This window comes from Ahaetulla prasina, chromosome 9 (assembly GCF_028640845.1).
Source record: "Ahaetulla prasina isolate Xishuangbanna chromosome 9, ASM2864084v1, whole genome shotgun sequence".
NCBI lineage: Eukaryota > Metazoa > Chordata > Lepidosauria > Squamata > Colubridae > Ahaetulla > Ahaetulla prasina.
The window spans coordinates 2,904,909-2,930,578 of record NC_080547.1 but is presented as its reverse complement, the minus strand read 5'-3'; the positions used below and the strand labels follow the sequence as shown (position 1 = coordinate 2,930,578).

The following is a 25,670-nucleotide window of genomic DNA, read 5'->3' as shown; positions in this document are numbered from 1 at the left end:
CTTACAATAGCACTTAAGATTATACAATATAGTCTTACATATTGTACAATTATATTGTATAATTATACAATAATTATAATTATACAATAAGTCTAAGCGCTATTGCTATTTGCAACCTTTTCAGCCGGCTTCCCACAAGCAAAGTCAGTGGGGGATGGCAGGTAGGGAAGCCGGATCTGCTTAATGACCCCAGGGTTCACTTAACAACGGCAGGGACTCAATTAACCACCCCGGGGCCAAAAGGTTATAAAATTCACGCTACCTTGGTTAAGAAGTGGAATGTTGGGCTCAGTTCTGCAACCCAACAAGACAGACACAGACTTCAGAGGATAATTAGAACTGCAGAAAAAACAATGGCTACCAACCTGCCTTCCATTGAGGACCTGTATACTGCACGACTCAAAAAGAGGGCTGTGAAAATATTTACAGACCTCTCGCATCCTGGACATAAACTGTTTCAACTCCTACCCTCAAAACGATGCTATAGAGCACTGCACACCAGAACAACTAGACACAAGAACAGTTTTTTCCCGAAGGCCATCACTCTGCTAAACAAACAATTCCCTCAACACTGTCAACCTATTCACTAAATCTGCACTATTATTAATCTTCTCATCGTTCCCATCACCCATCTCCTTCCACTTATCGCTGTAGGACTGTAACTCTGTTACTGGTAATCCTTACGATTTATATTGATATTGATTGTTTCCTGATTGCTTATTTGTACCCTATGACTATCATCAAGTGTTGTACCTTAGGATTCTTGATGAAGGTATCTTTTCTTTTATGTACATTGAGAGCATATGCACCAAAGACAAATTCCTTGTGTGTCCAATCACACTTGGCCAATAAAAGAATTCTATTCTATTCTATTCTATTCTATTCTATTCTATTCTATTCTATTCTATTCTATTCTATTTTTGACGAATGTATCTTTTCTTTTATGTACACTGAGAGCATATGCACCAAAGACAAATTCCTTGTGTCCAATCACACTTGGCCTATAAAGAATTCTATTCTATTCTATTCTATTCTATTCTATTCTATTCTATTCTGTTCTGTTCTGTTCTGTTCTTGACGAACGTATCTTTTCTTTTATGTACACTGAGAGCCTATGCACCAAAGACAAATTCCTTGTGTCCAATCACACTTGGCCTATAAAGAATTCTATTCTATTCTATTCTATTCTATTCTATTCTGTTCTGTTCTGTTCTGTTCTGTTCTGTTCTTGACGAACGTATCTTTTCTTTTATGGACACCGAGAGCCTATGCACCAAAGACAAATTCCTTGTGTGTCCAATCACACTTGGCCAATTAAAAAAAATTCTATTCTAACGAAATCCCAGCCCCGCAGAGAGAAAAGCAGCATTTTTTCTCTCCTCCTCCCCACATCGCCGGAGCGGAGGCGCGGCTGCCACGGGGCGCACCGCCCAATCCGAGCCGGCGGCGCTCACGTGGACCCAGGATGGGCGCAGGGGGAGAGGCGGGGAGGAGCCCGGCCAAGGCCAGATGCTTGCCGGGGAAAAGAGGACGGACTTGCTCTCTTAGCCGGGGCCTCGCTCGCGGTACGTGCCAAGGTCCCCCTCCGGGTGGGCTGCCTGGGGGGGGGGGTTGGTGTGTTGGGTTCCCCCTCCTCCCCCCCTCCGCAGAATCGCGGTCCCGGCTCGGGGAAGAAGAAGAAGAGGAAGAGGAAGAAGAAGAAGAAGTCCCGCAGTGGCTTCTGCCTGGAGTCCGTTGGTTGGTTCGCGCGGGGCCGCCTTTGACTTTTCCCAGCCAGCGGTGCGCTCTCCCCGCAGAGCGCACGGATGCTGGAGATGCTGCGCGCGCGATGCCCGGGGAGATGGGAGATGGGGGGTGGGGGGCGCAGGTGGGCAGAGCCCGGCAGGTGATGGTTTCGGGGTAGGACTCCAGCGAGGCCTCCCTATCTCGGGGAAAGGGTGGGTGGGTGGGTGGTGGTAGAGATCCAAGCCAACCTCCCAGCCACCCACCCACACCGCCCGTTCTCCTTTGCGGCTATGTGGCTCCAGTGGCGCCCGCTCGAAGAGGCTGCTTCGTTTGATCGGTCCTCGGGAGAGAACTGGCGGAAGCTGGTTGTAGATGCGCGGTGGCTTTGTGTGTCGTCGCCCCCTCCCCACCCTCCCTCTCTCTCTTTCTCTCTCTCTTACTCTTTTTCTCTCTCTCTCCCCCCCCCCGGCTGCCTCTTGACCCCAGAGACGATTTGGGTCAGTTAGACTATTGCTGAAGGTGGCCAAGGTGGTCCGTTTGGTTAAAATAATAATAATAATAATAATAATAATAATAATAATAATAATAATAATAATAATAATAAGCTCATTAAAACCAACCAACCAACCAATCACCCGCTGCCTTTAAAATAGCCACAATAACCTTGCACCTAGAAAAGGCGGGGGGGTGGGGGTGGGGGTGGGGAGGAAAGGGAAAAGAAAATTTTGTAATTGGTCATTATTTTGTTGTTGGGGTTGAAACTTCCCAGAAATCACTGAGAGTGAGTGGGCAGCCGTATAAATTCAAATAAATAAATACTGGGAGATGTATATGAATTCTGATAGATAGATAGATAGATAGATAGATAGATAGATAGATAGATAGATAGATAGATAGATAGATAGATAGATAGATAGATAGATAATAGGTAGGTAGGTAGGTAGATAGATGATAGGTAGGTAGGTAGGTAGGTAGGTAAATACTAGATAGATAGATAGATAGATAGATAGATAGATAGATAGATAGATAGATAGATAGATAGATAGATAGATACTAGATAGATAGATAGATGGATGGATGGATGGATGGATGGATGGAGATACATAGAATCTTTTAAACTCTCACAAATAAATAAATACTGGGTGATATATATAGAAACCTTGTCATAAATAAATAAAACAAACTAATAAATAAATACTGGGATGTGTGTGTGTGTGTTTTCTGAGGTTTTTGCGGGTGTGTGTATGTAGGTCTTTGGTTATTCCGGTTTTCTCCCACGTAAAATTGGAAGCGTCTTGGCGACGTTTCGACGAAGTCTCATTCGTCATCTTCAGGCTGGTGTTATCAGCTTCGTGCTTCTAGGATATTATATATATATATATAAACCTTTAAATTCAAATACATACATACATACATATATGGACATATATAGAAACCTTTCCCAAACATTCCCTAGACAATTTGCAATATTTTGCAAGTCTATTTAGCAGATATTGTATGTAACCTGTGCATTCATTCATTTTCTTAGCTATGTCAGCTTTTAGAATGCATGAAGCAGTCCCTCTGTATACGCATCTATAGAAGTAATCCTCAATCCACAACCATTCAATTGGCAACCATTCAAAGTTACAAGGGCACTGGGCACTGCAAAAAGTGACTTAAACTTGCACTTAACAACCATTGCAGCATCCCCATGATTGCGTGATCTAAATCCATGCGGTTGGCAACCAGCACGGATTTAAACAATTGCAATGTCCCGGGATTGCATGGTCACCATTTGCCACCTTCCCAGCTAGCAAAGTCGATGGAGGGTGGACGGACGGACGGACTGAGTTCCTTAAAGAACATGTGATTCACAACCACAATGTTTGCTTAACATCCATGGCAAAAAAAAATAAATGTCGTAAAATCAGGCAGGACTCACGTAACAATTGTCTTGCTTAGTAATGAAAATTCTGGTCCCAATTGCGGTCGTACTTACGTATTCTATAGCAGGGGACTTACGTATTCTGTAGCAGGGGTCTCTAACCTTGGCCACTTTACGCCCTGGGGACTTCAATTCCCAAAGCAAAGCTGGCTGGGGAATTCTGGGAGTTGAAGTCCGCCAGGCTTAAAGTGGCCAAGGTTGGAGACCCCTGTTCTATAGGCATATTTAAAAAAAATAAAATAAGCAGTAGCACCAGATTATTCTTGATGATTGGAGCAGACGTTTTTGGCCTGGTTTAATTGCCTGCCCAATTTTGTTGCCCTCTTAACAGGCTACCACCCCACTGCCACCCTGGCGCTGCGTTGTTTGGACGGCGTGTTCCTTTCTCCTATGGAGAATGACTTTGTTGACAAAATCATGGAGGAACTGGACCACTTCCTGCTACAGAACCAGCTGGAAAAGTAAGAAGCGCCTCTCTCATTGCCCCAAACACAACTTGAGTCTTGGTCTGCCTGGCTGGCTGGCTGGCTGGCTGCAGAGCCTTTTCTGCTAGAAAAACCAGGAGCTCATTTAAAAAGGGATTAATCCATGTAAAATCCATGAAATTTAGCTCTGCTTTTCCTTAAGAGATTTTTTAAAAGTGAGGCTACACGTGGAATGTTCCTCTCCTACCAAACTTGGATTTTGCTTCTGATTCGCATACCTTTTATAGTTTTGGTTTTTTTCAAAAAAAAATCTTACTTTGATTTATTTATTCGTATCCCACCTTTATTATTTTTACACAAGGCAGCAGACGTATCCAACTCACCTTCCTCGTCTTTTCCACACAACGACAACCCTGTGAGGTGGGTTGGGCTGAGAGAGAGCGTGACAGGCTCAAAGTCACCCAGCTGGCTTTCATGGCTAAGGCGGGACTTGAACTCATGGTCTCCCACTTTCTAGCCTGGTGCGTTAACCGCTAGATCAAACTGGGTCTGTTTCTCTCTTCCTGTGGCTGCTAAATTGTCCCTTTCTTAAAATAAAAAAATAAAGGACTTCCTGCTGATTTTATTTTGCTAGTTGTTGCCGACGATAGGGGGGGGAGGGGGAGGGGTGCGGTGCTCATGTCTGTTTCAAGGCCATTGAGCCAGCGCCGCTGTCTTGAAGACATTTCTGCGGTCATGTGGCCAGCTGTTAGCTTCCCACCAAAGTGGTACCTATTTATCTATTTGCATTTGCATGCTTTTCTAAAGTGGTACGGTCCTAGAAGTGGAACTCTCGCCTTGCAATTAGGAGACACTAATTTCGATCCTAGGTAGAGGCAGATATTTCTCTCTCTGGGCATGATGAGAATGTATCTGCTGCATATAACTCCTCATTGGTGACAGGATGGGCATCCAGCCAATAAACACTCAGACTCCACCCCGCAAGGGATTATGAGATCTTTAAAGAAAGACACGGGGACGTGGTGGCTAACACGCTGAGCTTGTCGATCAAAAGGTCGGCAGTTCAGCGGTTCGAATCCCTAGTGCCACGTATGAGGGTGAGCTCCCATTGCTTGTCCCAGCTTCTGCCAACCTAGCAGTTCGAAAGCACGTAAAAAATGAAAGTAGAAAAATAGGGGCCATCTTTGGTGGGAAGGTAACAGCGTTCCATGCGCCTTTGGCATTGAGTCATGCCGGCCACATGACGACAGAGACGTCTTTGGACAGCGCTGGCTCTTCAGCTTTGAAACGGAGATGAGTACCACCCCCTAGAGTTAGGAACAACTAGCACATATGTGCAAGGGGAATCTTTACTTTTTAAAAGAAGAAGAAGAAAATGATTTGCATGCTTTTCAGTCTGCTAGATTGGCAGGAACTGGAGCGAGGACGGGAACTCGCTCCATCTCATGGCGCTCAGGTCTCGACATGGGCTATTGGCTTTCCAGCCGACAAGCCCAGCATCTTAACCACTGAGCCACCGCGCCACCCTTTCTTGAGAGCAACTGATTTTATTCTGTGTCTTCCTTTCTTGCAGAGTCCTGTTGTTTCCTCCTCTATCTAGTCGCCTGCGATACTTGATCCACCGAACCGTGGATGACGTTGAGCTCCTGAGCAGCTTTTCTGTTGGAGAAGGATGGAGGAGGAGGACAGTGGTCTGTCATGCGGCAGTCAGGTGGGAGATTCCCTTTTTTAATGGCTGGCTTTCAGCGCTAAGAACTGAATAAGAGGTTTACATAAGTGAATAAAATTTAATTGCTTTTAAAATGTAAATTAAATGTATTAGAATAACAGAGTTGGAAGGGACCTTGGAGGTCTTCTAGTCCAATCCCCTGCTTAGGCAGGAAACCCTACACTACTTCAGACAAATGGTTATCTAATCTTTTCTTAAAAACTTCCAGTGTTGGAGCATTTACAACTTCTGGAGTTGTAAGTTGTTAATCAAGTTGTTCCACTGATTAATTGTTCTAACTGTCAGAAAATTTCTCCTTAGTTCTAAGTTGCTTCTCTCCTTGATTAGTTTCCACCCATTGCTTCTTGTTCTACCCTCAGGTGCTTTGGAGAGTAGCTTGACTCCCTCTTCTTTGTGGCAGCCCCTGAGATATTGGAACACTCCTATCATGTCTCCCCTAGTCCTTCTTTTCATTAAACTAGACATACTCAGTTCCGGCAACCGTTCTTCATATGTTTTAGCCTCCAGTCCCCTAATCATCTTGGTTGCTCTTCTCTGCACTCTTTCTAGAGTCTCAACATCCTTTTTACATCGTGGTGACCAAAACTGAATGCAATATTCCAAGTGTGTCCTTACCAAGGCATTATAAAATGGTATTAACACTTCACGTGACCTTGATGCTATCCTTCAGTTTATGCAGCCTGTATTAAATTAAATGAACAAGAAATTAAGATTTAATTTCAAAAACAATAAATTAAATGGATTACATTAAATGAATAAGAGATTAAGATTTAATTTCGAAAACAATAAATTAAAAATAAATTAAATGAATCACATTAAATGAATAAGAGATTAAGATTTAATTTTAAAAACAATAAATTAAAAGGAAATGTATTAAATTAAACAAATAAGAGATTAAGATTTTTTTCTATTTCTATTTTTATTTTATTATATAAAATAAATAAATAAATAAGAAATTAAGGGCGGGAAAGGGAACGAGGAAAAGGGGTGTGGAATACAAGAGGGAAGAGAAAAAGAAAAAAAAGAGGGAATTGACTTCCAACACTTCCTAGCTCAGTACAAAATAAACACACTCCAGCCTCAATTTTTTGGGGCTAGAGTGTGTTTTTCTTTTACTAAGCTAGAAAGAGTTGGAAAGTTGAAGAGATTAGGATTTTGATTAAGAGCCCATAACTGCCAGAATGAATTTAATTCACATTTTGCAAGCAAGACCTTTCAAGATGAGGATCTGAAACATTTTACTCCCCCTGAGTTTAATGTTTCAGAGCAGTCTGCCATATTCTTTGCATTCAAAATGTTAAAGGTGTGTCAGTTTTTTTCGCAAGTGCGGAATTCTTAAATTTCCCCCAAAGGAGGCAGCATAGAAGCCATTTTGCGTTAGAATTTCTACAGAATCATAGAATAACGGGGCTAGAAAGGTCTTCTCATCCAGCCCCCTGCCCAAGAGTGGAGACCTGGGTATTCCATAACTGATCATCCTTTTCTCACTTTTGCTTGCTTAAGAATACGGACAAGCCAAAGTCTATTCTACTTTCATATTTATTTATTTATTTATTTATTCATTCATTCATTCATTCATTTAATTTGTCGAACATGTACAAGGTAACAGACATAAGTATAAACATGGACAGGAACACTAGGAAATGAGTACAAATAAACAGGGACAGTAGGACAGGGACGGTAGGCACACTGATGTGCTTATGCACGCCCCCTTTACAGACCTCTTAGGAATGAGGTGAGGTCCCCGGTAGACAGTCTAAGGTTGAAGCTGTGGGAGTTTGAGGCTGTAACAACAGAGTCAGGTAGAGCATTCCAGGCGTTGACCACTCGGTTGCTGAAGTCGTATTTTCTGCAGTCGAGTTTGGAGCGGTTTACCTTGAGTTTGTATCGATTGTTTGCCCTTGTATTATTGAGGTTGAAGCTGAATAAGTCGTTGACAGGTAGGATGTTGTAACAGGCAATTTTGTGTACTATGCTTAGGTCAGACCGTAGGCGGCATAGTTCCAGGTTGTCCAGGTCCAAAAATTTCAAGTTGGTGGCATAAGGGATTCTGTTGTATATACCCAATGCAATATACAATATCACATACTATAAAATATATATTGTAATAAAATATATAAAATACATATTTTATTATAAATTAATTGATTATTAATTGATTATATATTATAAAAATATAATATATATATATATTGTAATAAAAATACAATATCACATACCTGATGTAAATTGTATTGATTAAAAAAAGCAGTAATCTGCAGTAACTGGCCATTTTTCTATGACACTCTGGAAGGATTGTGACACCCCCCCAGTCGCCGTTATACAGCTAGCAGATGCCACTGGATTCTTTAATAAGACAAAGTCTTGATTTTGTTTTTGCGTCGGGTAGCCAAAATTGGATGCCTTTGGTCTTGGGAGTTCTAAACACTGACGTGCCTCTTTCTTGGCGTTTCGGATTCTTCTCTTGGATTTAGGTTGCCAGATGAACCAGATTGCCCCAATGGTGCTGTTGAAGCTTCTCACTTCAACCACCCACCCCATGCCAGAAGCAGAGGGAGCCGATCCAGAGGAGGCCCACGGCAGATGGAAGCCTTGGCCAACAGTTCCCAAGCCCGAAGGGGAAATGGCCGGGCTAGAAGGCAGCCCCCCAAAAAGCCAGACAGAGCTCTCTATGTCCCCAGGGCGATGCGGAAGAAGCTGGAGGACACGGGACAAGGTAGCTCCATGGAAGCCTTTGAGAGTGGGTTGCATTGTATGAGCGGCAACAAGGAAGAATGTCAAACGTCTGGCAGTGAAAGGATTCCAGATGGACACAGGTTATCCAAGGCGGAATATGAAAACACAAAGTCTCAACCCCCACTGAAGCAAAGACATGCAGATACGGAGCCTGCCAATCAAAGTCGCAGAGGTGCTCTGGGCTGCCCAGACGTCTCTCTTTGGAAGGACACCCCAAGGGCATCTCACCTGGAGAAGCAAGAGCATGAGCAGGTGGCCACATTGGTGTCCGAAAGTTGTCCAAACCTATCTGAGATAGATCCCCAATGCAAAGATGGCAGAAATGTTTTTGTCCCAGAAAGCGGTGGAAACTCAGGTCTTCCCGAAGAGCTGATGGAGACTTTCGTTGATGCTCTTTCAAAACTGAGTGGATGTTTGACTTCGCCTGAAGGCCAAAAGATCAAAGCTCCAGAGGTCCAAACGTTGAGCACAAAGCCACTCTTTCTTGAAGAATTGGATAAAAGCCGCCAGGATTCCATTCTGTTAGAATGCGATACGTTCCCGTCCCTTCCTGGAAACGGTGGGATAGATGCTTCCAAAGCTTTCCTGTTGAAATCTAGTCAGGACTTACCCCTCTTTGAAAATGACCACCGGACATGCCTATGTGCCGATGGAGGAGAGGAGTGCAAACTTCTCCCAGAACTGGGAGCGAGAACTGTAGAGACCGCCAAGGACTACAGTGAGTTGCCGGCGGAAACCCAACCACAAGATTGCACCGTTGCCCTTCCGTTGGGGTGTGGCCAAACCCAGCCCTCTGGACTCACGAAGGAGGACTTATTGAGGTGGGACGGTTGCAAAACCCCATCTCGCCTAAATCCTCAAGCTGAACCTTACTTCCACGCCACTATCCCCAACTCCAACAAAGCCAAGCTACAGTTTGAAAGCCAGAAGAAAGAGTTGGTAGGCTTGGAGGGGCATCAGTGGCCGGGGCTCGAGCTGTCTGCTGGGGATAGGAGCACGGGAGTTTCTTCCGCAGAAGGGAAGAGCAGCGTATTCGAAGATGATTGCGGGACGGAACTCTTGCAAGAGGTAAGAGCATGACATGATTATCTGTTTCCACGAGACCGGCTTTATTTCACATAACGGTTTTATTTAATTTCCAGGGAATCCTCGAGATACGGCCAAGGTTGAGCCCCAAATTTATGTTGCTAAGTGGAACATTTTGCCCCGTTTTACGACTTTTCTTGCCTCAGTTGCTAAGGGACCCGCTGCGTTTGTTAAGTTAGCAATGCGGTCGTTATGTGAATCTGTCGTCCCCTTTTGATTTTGTTTGTCCGAAGGTCACTAAAGCTGGTCACGTGACCCCAGGACACTGCGGCCGTCATAAATAAGAATCATCTGAATTTTGATCATGTGATACCAGTGGTGGGTTTCAAAAGTTTTTACTACCGGTTCTGTGGCTGTGGCTTGGTGGGCGTGGCTTGGGTGTGGCATGGGAAGGATACTGTAAAATCTCCATTCCCTCCCAATCCAGGGGAAGATACTGCAAAATCCCCATTTCCTCCCAATCAGCCAGGACTCAGGAGGCAGAGAATAGATGGGATAGTTTTGGAATAATGTCAAGCCTGTTATTAAGAACACAGTAGCCTGCAATTACTGCAGGTTCGAGCCCGGCCCAAGGTTGACTCAGCCTTCCATCCTTTATAAGGTAGGTAAAATGAGGACCCAGATTGTTGGGGGGGCAATAAGTTGACTTTGTAAAAATATACAAATAGAATGAGACTATTGCCTTATACACTGTAAGCCGCCCTGAGTCTTCGGAGAAGGGCGGGGTATAAATGTAAACAAAAAAAAAAAAAAGGTTCCAGAAAAACCTCTTCTGCATAAAAAAAAACTCAGAAGCCATTGTCTTTCAGAGTTCTTTACTAGCATGAGGAAACTGGCACACGATGAGTGAAATTCCAAAACTGAACTTCCGGATTCTTTTCCCAGTTATAGAAACCCCAAGAGTCCCACCCCCCTGACCCCTTTGATGGTCACATGGTCCCACGTTCTCCAAGTTCATTCTAATATCTTCTTGCCACTCTTCCTGCAGATGTGAACACCATCCGACCTTGACCGCTTGAAGAATGTTACCATACCCCTCAATCCCCCTTCTTCCCCTCAGGGGAAAAATGTGGCAGCGTCTGGAACCCTAAAGTCTAGTATGGTTTCCAGACCTGACAGGGGGACGGGGCCAGTCAGAATTTTTACTACTGGTTCTCCGAACTACTCAAAATTTCCGCTACCGGTTCTCCAGAACTGGTTAGAACCTGCTGAAACCCACCTCTGGGTCATACATTCACTTTTTTCAGTGCTGTTGTTACTTTGATCGGTCACTAAACGAACTGTTGTAAGTGGAGTACTTATTTGTATCCCGCCCTTATTATTTCCTCCTTCCTTCCTCCTAATTCACCTCTTTTGAAGCATTTCAAAGGGGTCTGGAATAAAAACGCCGGTAAAAAGAGCATGGTAAAACAGTACAAGTTGTACGGTCGCTAAACGAGACAATGGTTAGGTGAGTTTTGCCCCATTTTCACGACTTTGCATGCCACGGTTGTTAAGCGAAATCAGTGCAGTTGTTAAGTTAGTAACGCGGTTGTTAAATGAACCAGGCAGTGGACCCAGCTGTTCCTCCTCTTCCTCATCAGCCACTTCCAGATCTGGGGGGCTGTTGACTCTCCATCTGAGGGTTGACGGACGACCCAGCCTCTGCCTCTGTGTCTCTCTCTCTCTGCCAGCTCCATTCCTTCTTTCCCCTCGCAGCCCTCAGGTTGCCTTGATACTGATCCTGACTCCCACGCTGCCTCGTCAGTGGTGGGATTCAGCCAGTTCGCACCACTTCGGGAGAACCGGTTGTTAACTTTCTGAGCAGTTTGGCAAACTGGTTGTTGAAAGAAATCTGGAACGAGCTCCCTCTGGGGCTTCGTCAACTCCCCGATCTCAGGTCCTTCCGCCGCGAGCTGAAGACGTTGCTGTTTTGAAGAGCAGGACTAGCTTGAACATAGTTTTAAATTGGGGTTTTTAAATCAGGGGTTTAAATGGGGTTTTAAATTTGTATTTAAAAGTTTTAAGGCATCAACTGAATTTAATTGTCTATTCTTTTTGCTGTTTTATATGTATTTTATGTTTTCTGTTGTTTTATTGGCTGTGAACCGCCCTGAGTCCTTCGGGAGATGGGCAGTATACAAATATAATAAATAAATAAATAAATAAATTAGGGCAGAGAACCGGTTGTTAAATTACTTGAATCCCACCACTGTGCCTCGTCCTATGATTCAGCTGCTGGAGGGGCCTGCCCTTTCTGATTTTAGCACATGTGTTTATTTTCTGTCCTTCTCAAGGGGAATTTTGTTCCACAGCATCGTTTGCAGCTATGTTATTTCCTGGCGGAAAATATATATATATATATCAGGTTTTGGCTTAGAATGAGCAGCCAGCCTGCCGTTTCTCAGTGTGCTGCCCATCACTTGGCAGAGATTTTTCCCCCCCGCTCTGATCATTTTCTTGGGAAGTGAAAAAGTAGTGCAAAATACTTAATACGCAAACACGATTCTGTCTTTCTTGATTTGATTCCTTTTTTTTTTTTAATCCATTGCAGTTGAACAGCTTTTGATTGGTAATGAATTAGAGGGTTCAAGTAACGTTAGAGAAAAAACAAAACCCAGATATGATTGTCTTTAAGCGCAGGGAAAGCAGAACTATTTTAAGGAGTATCGTTGCTCTTTTAAATATTTTAAATCAAATCAAATTCTTTTTATTTTTAAATATTTTTTTTAAAAAAACCACAAGACGTAATAAACACTAACCTAAAACATATTCTCCTTCTTTACATCAGCTTTGTTTCGGTATTCTTCTATTATTCACATTTTCTCCCTCTCGTTTCCTTTAATTATACTTATTTATTTTGTCCCATTATCCCTTATTTCTGTATATATTCCATCATACCTATCATTATAACAATTCATTTTCTTTCATGCACTACCCCCTTTTTGTGTGTGTGTCTATGTGTGACCTTTTCCCCTTTTTCATCATTTACCATTTCTAATTATACAATTTATTCCAGACCATAAAATATTCTGTATCTTCCTTTTTCTTTTATCTCCTTTGTAAATTTATCTATCTCAGCACAGTCCAGAATTTTCCTTATCTCTTCCTCCTCCGATGGTATATTCTCATTTTCCCAGTTCTGTGCAGAGGATATTCTTGCGGCTGTTATTATGTGTAAGATTAGATACCTTATTTCTTTACTGTATTTCTTATTGAATATTCCCAGCAAAAAGGTCTCTGATTTCCAGTCTATGTGTTGGTCAGTTATTTCTTCCAGCCATTTTCTGATTTTGGCCCAAATTTTTTTTTTGCAGATGGACATGTCCACCATAAATGGTAATACAGTACGTTCGATATACTTTTTTGCAATATACTTCCAGCATATTGGAGAACTGTTCGGGTACATCTTAGCAAGTCTTGCCGGTGGAAGATGGCATCTGTAAAACATCTTCAACTGGTTTTCCTTGAATGCCGCATAGACAATTTTATATTTGTTTCCCACATTTTTTCCCATTTCTCCAGTTCTATATTATATCCAAAAACATTTGCCCATTTGATCATTGTTTCTTTAACCATTTCACCTTCAAATAGAATTCTTTATTGCCCAAGTGTGATTGGACCCACAAGGGATTTGTCGCCCGGTGCATAAGCTCTCAGTATACATAAAAGCAACAAAACGATAAATCATGATCGTAATCATAAAACATAATCACCATAAAACAAGATGCGACACTCAGTGTTAGTCATAGGATACTACATAAGCAATCAACGGAGATCGTAATAAGATACTAAATAAAAGCAATTGACATAAATCATAAGATACAAACAACAAAGTTATGCATTCTGTGTATTTTATTGTTTAAAAGTTTTTATATTTTCCACTGTGTTATAGAGGCTTTATTGAAATTGCCAGTCTACCTCATCATTAGAATTGTACGCCTGCAAAGCTATTTCTGGGCTTTTATTCTTTTTATGGGATCGGAGAATTGCTCTGTGAACCTTAATTAGCAGGAATTTATTTAGTCAGTAGATGGCCATATGAATTATAATTGTAGACATTGAATTCCAACATGGTATTTCAGCTGTTGCTTAAAATGTTTAAAAGCACACCCAGAATGACGATTGCCTAATTTTGCTGATTGTGGTTTGTGTTAATGATTCTTACTGTATAGAAGTGAAGATGCGATTTCGACGCGAGCTGAAAACATTTCTGTTTCATCGCGCAGGACTGGCCTAATGGTTTTAAACGGGGTTATTTTTATTGGTTTTAATTGGTCCAGCCAACTTTGAACTTTCGCTTTTAAATTGGTTTTAACTTTTATATTGATTGTTTTATTTTTGGCTGTAAACCGCCTTGAGTCCTCTGGGAGAATTTAAATAATAAATTTAAATTTAAATTTAATTTAAATAATAAATAAATAAATAAAGATGTAAAAAGGTGATTATTTTTTTTTTGCTCTTTTTCAGATCACAAATTATTTGACCATAAAAGACATAAGCATTGAGAAGATTCAGTTCGATTATTCCAGCTATGGGGAGGCACAGATCAACGAAGGAGATTTTGGCCACGTGCTTGAGATCTATGATTTTTCCCCATTGCTAAAAACAGAACATCTTATGGAGGCCTTTGCAGATTTCCAGTAAGTGGTGGTGTTTCTTGTTCTGGTGCTAGATGTTTCTGACTCTAGGGGCCGGTGCTCATCTCCGTTTCAAAGCCGAAGAGCCAGCGCTGTCCGAAGACGTCTCCGTGGTCATGTGGCCGGCATGACTCAACACCAAAGGCGCACGGAACGCTGTTTCCTTCCCACCAAAGGTGGTCCCTATTTTTCTACTTGCATTTGTTTACGTGCTTTCGAACTGCTAAGTGGGCAGAAGCTGGGACAAGTAACGTGAGCTTACCCTGTTACGTGGCACTAGGGATTTGAACCGCTGAATTGCCGACCTTTCGATCGACAAGCTCAGCGTCTTAGCCCCTGAGCCACCGCGTCCCACTCAAACAGCCTCCCTTAATTCAAAGCATTCATACAGCTTCCCTTAATAGTCCTTTCCGCATTACGCAATGACGGATTCACAAAGTTAATTAGGCAGCTTATGCAGTCTCTTTTTTCTTTGATGGCATTGGAAAAAAATGGAGATTAAATAGAATACATTCTTCAGGACACCTACTGTTTATCCCTTGATTAGGGCAATTCCTCTCTGAGCTGACAGATAATTGGAGGCCAAACCAAAGAGCTGGGTATGTTGCAGGCATAATATTTTTTAGCCTAATTAATACACATGAAGGGGAGGCTGGTGAGATCTTCTTGGGAAATGCAGCACTGAGAAAAAGAAAGGAAAAAAAAATAATGAGCTTTATTTCCCCCCCAGCAATATCTGAACTAGGATGACCTGACCACTCATCCGTGCCTTGCTAGAATCCTTAGGAAAAATAATTTATTACGTTAGTGATTGGTTTCACTCCATTGCTGTAAGACTGCCCCAGAGTCACTTTGGGTGAAATGGGTGGCTATACAAATTTAATAAACAAATACATAAATTTCACTCCAGACCTTTTTTTTTTCTGAGAGCTGAAGGCAACTTCTACAGAGGTGTTTCCTTCTCTTATTCTCTAAAACAGGGGTCTCCAAACTTGGCCATTTTTAGACTTGTGGACTTCAACTCCCAGAGTTCCTCAGCCAGTCATGCTGTCTGGGGGATTCTGGGAGTTGAAGTCCACAAGTTTTAAAGTTGCCAAGTTCGGAGATCCCTGCCCTAAAGCACTGTAGGATAGATTGGATTGAGAAAGATTGACTGGTCCAAAGTCAGCAAAGGAGTTCCATGGTCCAATGATGACTTGAATCTGATTCTTTCCCACAATTCAATAATAGCAATAGCACTTAGACTTATATACCGCTTCACAGTGCTTTACAGACCCTCTCTGAGCGGGTTACAGAGTCAGCCTATTGCGCCCAACAATCTGGGTCCTCCTTTTACCCACCTTGGAAAGATGGAAGGTTGAGTCAACCTTGAGCTGGTCAGGATCGAACTCTTGGCAGTGGGCAGAGTTAGCCTGCAATACTGTGTTCTGACCACTGCGTCGCCACAGCTCTAATCTAACCATCCAAGACTCAGAAGGGCCTTTTTTAGTCAGATTCAATGCCCTTCCAGCAACATTTAGTGAAGGAAGATACAGAGACTCCTTTTCAAACAGAGACTGCCCATGCGGTGTAGAATGACTGAATTTTTTGCAGCATGTTTTCTGCACGCCAGATGTTATCGTTTCCACGTTTTCTTAAATACCCTGGTCATTCTGATTTGTTTTCTCTTAAAATGCTATTATTATCTCACTCTGACTCCATCTCTCTGTCTACAGTCAAGTATTGCCCACTAGTCTCTTTTAGTCTAGAGCAGTGGTTCTCAACCTTTATAGTGCTGCGACCCCCTTTAATACAATTCACCACGATGTGGTGAACCCCAACCGTAAAATTAATTTCGTTTTGAATTTATCACGCCTGAAGCCCTATTGGCTAGCGATCTGAACTGCTTGCGATTGCCTTAAGGACGGAGGCATTAAAGCGGAGACTCATCCCCTATTAAGTTTACCCCTGGCAAATCGTCATTCGACCCCCAACGGGGTCCCGACCCACAGGTTGAGAACCGCTGGTCTAGAGCAGGGGTGTCAAACTCAAGGCCCTCAGGTCGGATCCGGCCCATAGGGTGCTTAAATCTGGCCCATGGGACTGGCCTGGAAATAGCAAAGGACCGGCCCACGGTGCCTCTGCTAGCAAAAATGGATCACGGGGAGGCTGTGTGCAGCCCCTCGTGCCCCGCTTTGGCTAGCAGGGTGCTGCAGGAGGCCATCCAGGCCAAAAGTAGGGTGGGTGGGCTGCTTGTGTCCCCCCCTGCACTCCTTTTTGGGTGCTGCAGGAGGTGTCTGTCCTGGCTCCTCCCCCCTTCCACAGGCCCGCTTAGGAGAACTTCAATGCTGATCTGGCCGTTGAAGAAATCCAATTTGCCTAGGCAGTGGAGGAGGAGGGTAGAGGTGGGGAAAATACCAGGGGTGAAATCCAGCAGGATCTGACAGGTTCTGGAGAACCGGTAGCGGAAATTTTGAGCTGTTCGAAGAACCGGCAAATGCCGCCTCTGGCTGGTCCCAGAGTGGGGTGGAAATGGAGATTTTGCAATATCCTTCCCCCTGGAGTGGGGAGGGAATGGAGATTTTGCAATATCCTTCCCCTGGAGTTGGGTGGGAATGGAGATTTTGTATTATCCTTCCCCTGGACTGGGTGGAAATTGAGATTTTGCAATAAACTTCCCCTGCCATGCCCATCAAGCCATACCACGCCCACAAAGCCATGCCCACAGAACCAGGAGTAAAAAAAATTGGATTTCACCACTGGAAGATACTCAGATTGAACAGCCAAGAAGCAGATGTAGAAAGAGATAAAGATTTTAGAGACGAAAACGGAAGATAGGTCAAAAACAAAAAAAACACCATAGCAACTAAAGTATTGAAGCGGAGAGGAGATGATGGATAGATGTTTTTTTTTTGTTTTTGGTGTTGTTTTGATTTGCCTTCTTTCTTTCCTTCCCTTTTTTTTATAGGTAGGTGACCTGATTAGAAGTTAAGTAGAATAGAAAGAAAATGTTTTTTTAATAAAGGACGACATGATTAAAAGTTAGAATAAGAGATAGAAATAAGAGAAAAGGAGAATATTAGTGCATACACTTTTATATAATAAAATAAGAGCAATAATAAGAGACAATATGGAATAGTTGAATAATGAAATATTGTAACTTTATATAAATATGTATTACTATTAGAAATATATAAATTGGATTGAAGTAATAACTGCGACTAATGCTAATAATCTTATTTGTATTAGAACATATGACACCCAGGCGCCATACAGTTCACATATTGATATGTTTGTAAAAAAAAATTTAAAAAATAAAAAACTTATAAAAAAAAGAAATCCAGTTTGATAACCCTGGCCTAGAGCTTTGCTTCTAACCCTGCCCTCCAGATATTTTAGATATTCTAGAATATTTATATATATTCATATCCCTTCTTTTGTACTTCATTTTTTAAATGAACTGTGATTTCTGTATTCTCATGCTGGCCTATGACCGAATTAAGAAGAATTTATCCCTGTGTTTCCCAACCTTGGCAACTTTCAAGTGTGTGGACTTCAACTCCCCAAATTCTCATCAATGGCCAAGCTGGCTGTGCAATTGTGGGATCTGAAGTCTACATGCCAGGAAATGGACAAGGCTGGAAATATTAACCTAACCCAGGGATCTGCAAACTTGGCTCTTTTAAGACTTGTGGACTTCAACTCCCAGAGTTCCTCAGCCAACTGGCTAAGGAACTCTGGGAGTTGAAGTCCACAAGTCATAAAAGAGCCAAATTTGTAGACCCCTGGCCTAACCACACCACCAGATGTGTCATGCCTGCTGAAGTTGTACAAACACAGATTCGCATGTGGGTCCCATGCCACCCCATTTTGAAACCCCCATATCATTGAGTTCGGTGCTACTCTCTGTATACAACCAACCCAGTCCCTTCCATTCTTGCTTACTGGGCAGGAATACAGAAAGTGCTTGGAGAGAGATAAAAGCGCCAGATCTGCTTTTGCATGAAATCTTACTCCGATGAAATTGTGACATTTAAAGAATTGTGACTCTGGTCTGTCTCTTTCAGAGAGAGTGGATTTAAGTTGCAGTGGGTTGACGACACTCATGCCCTCGGGATCTTTTCCAGTTTGGCAGCAGGTAATTTTGTCTGTGTGTGTGTGTGTGTGTGTGTGTGTGTGCACAAGTCTTTGTCGTGTCCCACTCCTCCGCAGACTGCCGGGTCAGGGAAATCCGAATCAGGCGTGCCTCTGCAGCTCTGCCAAAGTCCTAGCAAAGTCCTCAGGGCAGGCAGGACACCAGAAAGTGACTTCAGCAAGATATGTTTAGACTTTGCCTGACTCAGAGAATGCCAGAAAGCAGATCCTTTATATAGGCCATGGGGTGTGGCTCCATGACTCAGCACTTATCCAGGCCTGCCCCTCCCTTCCTTCTGTTGCCTCCGCCTATCAAGTCTTCTGACGTGAGGGTCACTCCAGTCGGCAGCTGTTGGTAATTGACCTTCCTCAGGCTCACATGCTGTGGAGGAGGGGGAGGGGTCTAGTTGCTCCGTTTGCCTGGGCATGGAGCCAGAGCTGGGGCCTGGAGATACTTCCTCCTCTTCAGCCTGTCTGGGCATGGAGCCAGGGCTGGGGCCGGGAGGCATACTAGAACATTCCTCCGTGTTCGGAAGCAGATAAGAAGACCCCGGCTGAGGTGAGATTGGACGAGACACAACAATCTTGCTTTTAGTGCGCCAAATAAAGTCTGCCATTGCTTCTTATTTAATGGCTGTTGATGCCTTTGTCTCCCCTCTCCCTCCCTCTGCAAAACTGGGTTGGAAGAATTGGAATACTATGTCCAGTTCTGGTCACCATGATACAAAAAAAAAGATGTCGATACTCTAGAACAGCGGTCACCAACTGGTGGTCCATGGACCACTGGTGGTCCGCGAAAAAACTTTGGTAGTCCGCTGAAAAATTATTTGCCTTTTTTTATATTGCACTAAATTAGAGGTCCTCAAACTATGGCCCCTGGGCCAGATACATGCAATGAACATTTGTGTCACTGCAGAGTGTCTCCCCCTTTGGGTTTTTTTTTGTGGGGGTTGGAGGGGGGCAGAAATTCCGACTTGAGGTCTGCTTCAGCCTCCTGGTGTGGGGCTTTGGGTGAAGGCTGGAGGGAAGTGCTGCTGGTGGTGAAGAGCCAGAGGGCCTCCTTGCAGTGGGACTGCATCATGGCCTGGAACTGGCTGACCATCTCAGCCCGCTGAGCTTCCAGGCACCGGTACCTGGCCTTGCGCTCCCGCAGGTCTTTCCTCTGCTTGGAAAGCCTATACTCCTAGCTCTCAGTGAGGTGCTTCTGCTAAGCCTCCTTCTCAGCCAGCTCCAATTTGAACTGAGCCAGCTGTTTTGTCAACTCTTTCTCATGGTGGCTGCTTAGCTCCAACAACTGCTTCCTGTTGGGGGCCTAAGGAGCCTGGGCAGGCAGGCGAGGAGTAGCTGCAAGGGGAGGGGTGAGTAGAGGCTGGCGAGGCGCCCCTCGACGAGAGTGACATCGAGTTGGCCACGCCCATCCAGTCACATGACCACCTAGCCACGCCCACCCAGCCGGTCATTAGGCAGATCATATTAGTGGTACGTGGGATTTAAAATCGTGAATTTAGTGGTCCCTGAGATCCTTGCTCTAGAACAGACCCTTGCTCTAGAACAGACATGTCAAACAAAAAGGCCCGCTGGCCAGATCCTGGGCATTCTTGGGCTACTGCAGATGAACGCATGGACCATGTCATCAGGTCCCTGGGATAGAAAAAGGCCATGCAATGTTATCGCTCCCCCAAGACAACCTCTAATAACTGCCTTAAAGAAAAAGGTAAAGGTTCCCCTCGCACATATGTGCTAGTTTTTCCCGACTCTAGGGAGTGGTGCCATCTCCATTTCAAAGCTGAAGAGCCAGCGCTGTCCAAAGACGTCTCCATGGTCATGTGGCCGGCATGACTCAACGACAGAGGCGCACGAAACACTGTTCCCTTCCTACCAAAGGTGGTCCCTATTTTTTCTACTTGCATTTTTTACCTGCTTTCGAAACTGCTAGGTTGGCAGAAGCTGGGACAAGTCACGGGAGCTCACCCCGTTATACGGCAGCACTAGGGATTTGAACCGCTGAACTGCCGACCTTTCGATCCACAAGCTCAGCGTCTTAGCCATTAAGCCACCGCCTTACATGAGACCAACGCTGGGAGCATTGAGCTCAAAAGTATCTTCTGCGAATCAGTATCTCAAAGGATTCTCTCTCATTTTTTTCAGCATCTCAAGCCCTGGAACAGAACTATACCTCCGTCAAAATCCGGCCTCTGATCCATGGAACGAGACAGTCGAAAATTAAGGCACTTCAGCGTCCAAGTAAGATATGTAACCGGTTTGGCATGCCTTCTCCTAAAAGCAGCAGGAGACCTGTTTGCCTTCTATGCAAATAGAGGTGCCTTTGTGTCACCTCTTGCTTCTAAATTCTAGCATGGTTTTGCGATGACTTGCCAGCAGCAGGGAAGTTCTTGTGGCCAAATAGACTAGACTGGAATAGAATTATTATTATTATTTTTTTTTATAAAAAGTTTTATTTTTACAATCATATCAAATAATTCATCCAATGTACAGTTATATACAATTAGTCGGGCTTGCCCAGTCACCCCCCCCCCTTTTTAACAGGAGAAGAGGAAGGAAGAGGGGTAGAAGAGGGAGAAGGAAGGTGTAGGGTGGAGGGAGGAGAGGATGTAGATAAGAGAAGGAGAGGAAGGTCTGGAAAGTAGAAGAAGGTAGAAGAGACTGGAATAGAATTCTTTATGGGCCAAGTGTTGATTGGACACACAAGGAACACAAAGCATAGCTGGCCGGAGAATTCTGGGAGTTGAAGTCCACAAGTCTTAAAGCTGCCAAGTTTGAAGTCCTTTGTAATAGATAGATGACTGGTTAATAATTTGCAAACAGAGTGAGAAGTTCAAAAATTTCGGGCCTGTTTGACAAGTGGTGGAAAACTAATCCTGTTGCAGTATATTGATTAGTATTCAACTAGAGAGGATAATACAGGTAGTCCTCAACTGGCAACCACAACTGAGCCCAAAATTCTTGTTGCTAAGTGAGACATTTGTTCAGTGGAATTTTGCCCCCCTTTTACGACCTTTTCGGCCACACTTGCTAAGTGAATCACAGCAATTGTTAAGCTAGTGACACGACTGTTAAGCGACTCGGACTTTCCCGTTGACTTGGCGTGTCCGGAGGTCGCAAAGGAGGATCACGTGACCTCGATAGACATGCGACTATCATAATTACATACCAGTTGCCAAGGGTCTGAATTTGATCATAGGGAGGCTGCAGCGGACCTTAAAGTGTGAAAAACGATCACTTTTTTCAGTGCTCTTGTAATTTTGAACGGTCACTAAATGAACAGTTGTAAGTCGAAGACTACCTGTTTGTGTGTTTGTGTGTGTGTGTGTGTGTGTGTGTGTCTTTGTCTTTTGTCAAAGCACATTTTTAATGTGTTTTTGTATTCTTTGTTTATTTTGGATAAAAAAATCCCTTTTTTGGGGGGGGGGAATTTTGCATTTTAACTGGGGTGTTACTTGGAACCCTGACATTAACATTCTTTGAAAATGTGTACATACGTATGTACCGTGTTTCCCCGAAAATAAGACCCTGTCTTACTATTTTTTTGAACCCCAAAATAAGCGCTTGGCCTTATTTGGGGGGAGGTCTTATTATTTTGGGGCATGTGGAGCAAGATGGGACAAGAAGTTGCCTTCGGAAGTTGTGGGAGCTTCATCACTGGAGGCTTTCAAGAAGAGATTGGACAGCCATTTGTCAGAAATGGTGTAGGGCAGCGGTTCTCAACCTGTGGGTCGCGACCCCATTGGGGGTCGAATGACGATTTGCCAGGGGTCGCCTAAGACCATCGGAAATATGGAAAGTATACTTGCAAGTCGAAGAATCGCGCTCCAATGGTTGACTCCACAAGCCAGCTGTAGGCTGTTCAAATCGCTAGCCAAGTTCGGCTTCAGGCGCGATGATGAATTAAAAAAGAGAGAAATCTTTGCTCTGATGTCTCCCTCTCAAGCCAGCTGCAATCACTCCCAATCGCTAGCCTAATCTGGCTTCAGGCGCCATAAACTTAATAGGGGAGGAGTCTCCGCTTTAATGCCTCCGTCCTCAAGGCAATCGCAAGCAGTTCAGATCGCTAGCCAATACGGCTTCAGGTGCGATAAATTCAAAATGAAAATAATTTTACGGTTGGGGTCGCCACATCGTGGGGAATTGTATTAAAGGGGTCGCAGCACTATAAAGGTTGAGAACCACTGGTGTAGGGTCTCACGCTTGGCCGGTGGGTTGAACTAAATGACCCACAAGGTCCCTTCCAACTCTGTTAATGTGTAAAATTTCCAGCTCTCCATTTAAATATTTTTTGGGGGGAGGCTTATTTTAGCACATGCATTTCAAAGCCCGATTGGGCTTATTATCAGGCGATGTTTTATTTTCGGGGAAACAGGATATGTATGTATGTATGTGTGTGTGTGGGGGGGAGAAATTCTAACATTAAAGTCCTCTGTACATTTAGATTAGATGTGATCTACCCGATGAAATACAATGATTTGTGGCTTCGAGCCAATGGTGGAATTCAAATTTTTTGTTATTACTGGTTCTGTGGGCATGGCTTGATGGGCATGGTGTGGCTTTTGGTGGGCGTGGCAGGGGTAGGATTCTGCAAAATCCCCGTTCCCTCCCCACTCCTGGGGGAAGGATATTGCAAAATCTCTATTCCCACCCCACTCTGGGGCCAGCCAGAGACGGTATTTGCCGGTTCTCCGAACTACTCAAAATTTCCGCTACCGGTTCTGCAGAACCTGCTGAATAGCACTCCTGCTTCGAGCCCATTAGGCCAGGCTTCATAAGGCTCCTTCTCCAATTCTTTCCCAATTCTCCTATTCCTTCTCTGCCATCTTTCTCTCTCTCTTTTTTCCTTCCTCAGAGCTCCTTCAGCTGGCTAAAGAAAGACCCCAGACAGATACAGCAGTAGCCCGACGACTAGTAACCAGAGCCTTAGGATTACAGCGCAAATATCAGCAGAATTCAAGCTGCCAAGGATTGGAATCGGCAACCATCAACCTGCCAGATTAAAACCAGAGTGGTTTGAAGTGACTTTGGGGTGGCATTAAAACAATGTATACAACAGTGTGATGACGGCGGGTGTCATCTGTTCTTTTTTTGGGGGGGGGTTGTGTCGGTGGTGTTGTTGTTGTTGTTGTTTTGAAGTAGCGACAGGCCGGTGGCAATAATCACAACTTGGTTGTGCGTTGGAACTGGAAAATTCCCCAAGTCGCTTGGGAAGTTAATCTGTGGGAATGGATGAATGGGACGGAGGCTGATCCGGGAAGGCCCCACAGGAGGGCGCTGCAGCCTAAAGAGAAGAGCCTCGTCCGCCAAGTTTAAAGGGTTTGCCAGAAACACCTTGATCGAACACCTTTGTTAGCATGAAAGTGATAGGCCCGATTAGTTTTTGGAACCTGTTTTTTTTTTTTAAACCGCTCTGCAAAAAAATTGGTTGGAGCTAGCATCTCATTGCCGTCAAGAGACACAATTAAAATTCTTTCAACTGGTATCAAAACGGTCTCCTTTCCTCCTCGTGGCTTTTGTCTCTCCTCCCAAACCCGCCGTCCCTTTCAAAGCTGGGCTTACTCTCAGGTTACAGGCTGGAGACAGGGGAATTTCTTGGCTGGGAAGAACATACCGTAGCTTTTTGATCTATCGGACAAATCCGTCGCTCTGGCTTCATAACCCACAGACAGAACCCAATTGATATCTTGCCCGGTTTCAGCTTCCAAATACATTTGAGAGATAACCCGTTGGGATGCCAGCGGATTGAGTTTTGGATTCCCAAGAGATCCTTCAGAGCAAGCAGGACGATGAATGGAAACTTATCCGCAGCTCCTTCAAGCGCCCGGGACCCAGGACGGTTTCTGCAGCTACCGCTTGACTTCAGACCGCTACCGCTAAAGTTCAAGAAGGGTGCAACGTTAGCTTTCTTGGAACTGAAAGTGCTGCACAGTCTTAGGTGGTAGCTTTCCGCTTTTGGGAAAAGCAAACTGAAAAAAAAAGGAGGACTAAAACGTAGTTAGTGCCCTCTTGCCATTTCTCTTCCTAGAACAGGGGTCTCCAACCTTGGTCCCTTTAAGACTTGTGGACTTCAACTCCCAGAGTCCCTCAGCCAGCAAAGCTGGCTGAGGAACTCTGGGAGTTGAAGTCCACAAGTCTTAAAGGGATCAAGGTTGGAGACCCCTGTTCTAGAAAGATATGTAATGGCTTAGGTCAGGGGTGTCAAACTTGAATTCATTGAGGGCCGCATGAGGGTTGTGTTTGATCTCGGGGGAGCGGGGTGGGTGTGGCTGTGATAGGCATGGTCAGGGTGGGCGTGGCCAGCTCAACGTCACTCATGTTGGGCACCTGTGGTGGCCAAGTGCTGAGGCAGGACTTCCTCAGACCCTTCCTCCCTCATTATATTCCTCCCTTCCTTCTTTCCTTCCTTCCTTCCTTCCTTCCTTCCTTCCTTCCTCCCTTCCCTTCCCTTCCCTTCCCTTCCCTTCCTTTTCTTCTTTTTCCTTCCCTCTTCCTTCTCCTTTCTTCTTCCTTCCCCCTCTTTCCTTCTTTTTCCTTCCTTGCTCTCTTTCCGTCTTCTCTTTGTCTTTTCCTTTCCTCTTTTCCTTTCCTCTTTTCCTGCCCCTTCTTGCATGCTCAAATGCAAAAGGGGAAACATTTCTCCTTTTTTGTTTTTAGTTTGTTTTGCTTGCCCTCTGCTAGTAAAAACAGGGCTCCTGGGGGGGGGGCACATGTGGCCTCCCCCAGACCTCATTTTTGGCCACGATGGCCTCCTGCAGTCCTCTGCCAGGGAAAACAGGACCGGGGGCAGGGTGCGCGGTCCCCCAAGCTCCATTTTTGCTGGCAGAGGCACCGCAGTCTGGTCCTTTGCTGTTTCCAGGGTGGCCTCGTGGGCCGGATTTGGCCCGCGGGCCTTGAGTTTGACAGCCCTGGCTTAGATGAAGTGGATGAATTGGTATTGCAGGATGGAGGGAAGGAAGGAAAGAGGGTGGAAGTAAGAAAGGGAGGGAGAAAGGAATGGAGGGAGGGAGGGAGGAGGGAAGGAAGAGGAAGGAAGAGAGGAACAGAGTGAGGGAGGAAAGGAAGGAAGGAAGGAAGAAAAGGGAGGGTTGAAGAAGAGATGAAGGGAGAAGGGGAAGGGAGAAAGGAAGGAAGGGAAAAAGGAACGGAGGGAGGAAAGGAAGGCATTCAGGAAAGAAGGAAGGAGAGTTTTGTGAATGGACAATTAGCCTTGTCATGCCCATTGTGTGACAGAGATATCTGTTGTGGAGAGAACCCAGCTCTGAAAGTTTGTTTGTGCAACCTTTTAAAAGAAAGTCTACAAGCGG

The 25,670-nt window shown here is 44.4% G+C and overlaps 1 protein-coding gene across 2 annotated transcripts; it reads left to right on the top strand.

Annotated features, from left to right (window-relative positions):
* The first annotated feature begins 1,449 nt into the window (after positions 1-1,449).
* Positions 1,450-23,854, top strand: R3HCC1 (R3H domain and coiled-coil containing 1). Of its 2 annotated transcripts, none has more exons than XM_058194347.1 (8): positions 1,450-1,565; positions 3,984-4,113; positions 5,651-5,788; positions 8,281-9,610; positions 14,078-14,250; positions 18,294-18,364; positions 20,509-20,604; positions 23,219-23,854. In XM_058194347.1, the coding sequence occupies exons 1-8, from the start codon at positions 1,466-1,468 to the stop codon at positions 23,365-23,367; spliced, it is 2,187 nt and encodes a 728-aa protein (XP_058050330.1). In that variant the 5' UTR covers positions 1,450-1,465; the 3' UTR covers positions 23,368-23,854. The 2 variants fall into 2 exon arrangements, with proteins under 2 accessions (XP_058050330.1, XP_058050331.1); XM_058194348.1 differs by lacking the exon at positions 1,450-1,565 and adding an exon at positions 1,595-1,737.
* The last annotated feature ends 1,816 nt before the right edge of the window (positions 23,855-25,670 follow it).

Coding starts and splice junctions, on each gene's coding strand:
- R3HCC1 (XM_058194347.1), top strand. CDS start 1,466: ATGGGCGCAGGGGGAGAGGCGGGGAGGAGCCCGGCCAAGGCCAGATGC. Junction 14,251..18,293: donor GAGGCCTTTGCAGATTTCCA/GTAAGTGGTGGT, acceptor TGTCTCTTTCAG/AGAGAGTGGATTTAAGTTGC. Junction 18,365..20,508: donor CTTTTCCAGTTTGGCAGCAG/GTAATTTTGTCT, acceptor CATTTTTTTCAG/CATCTCAAGCCCTGGAACAG.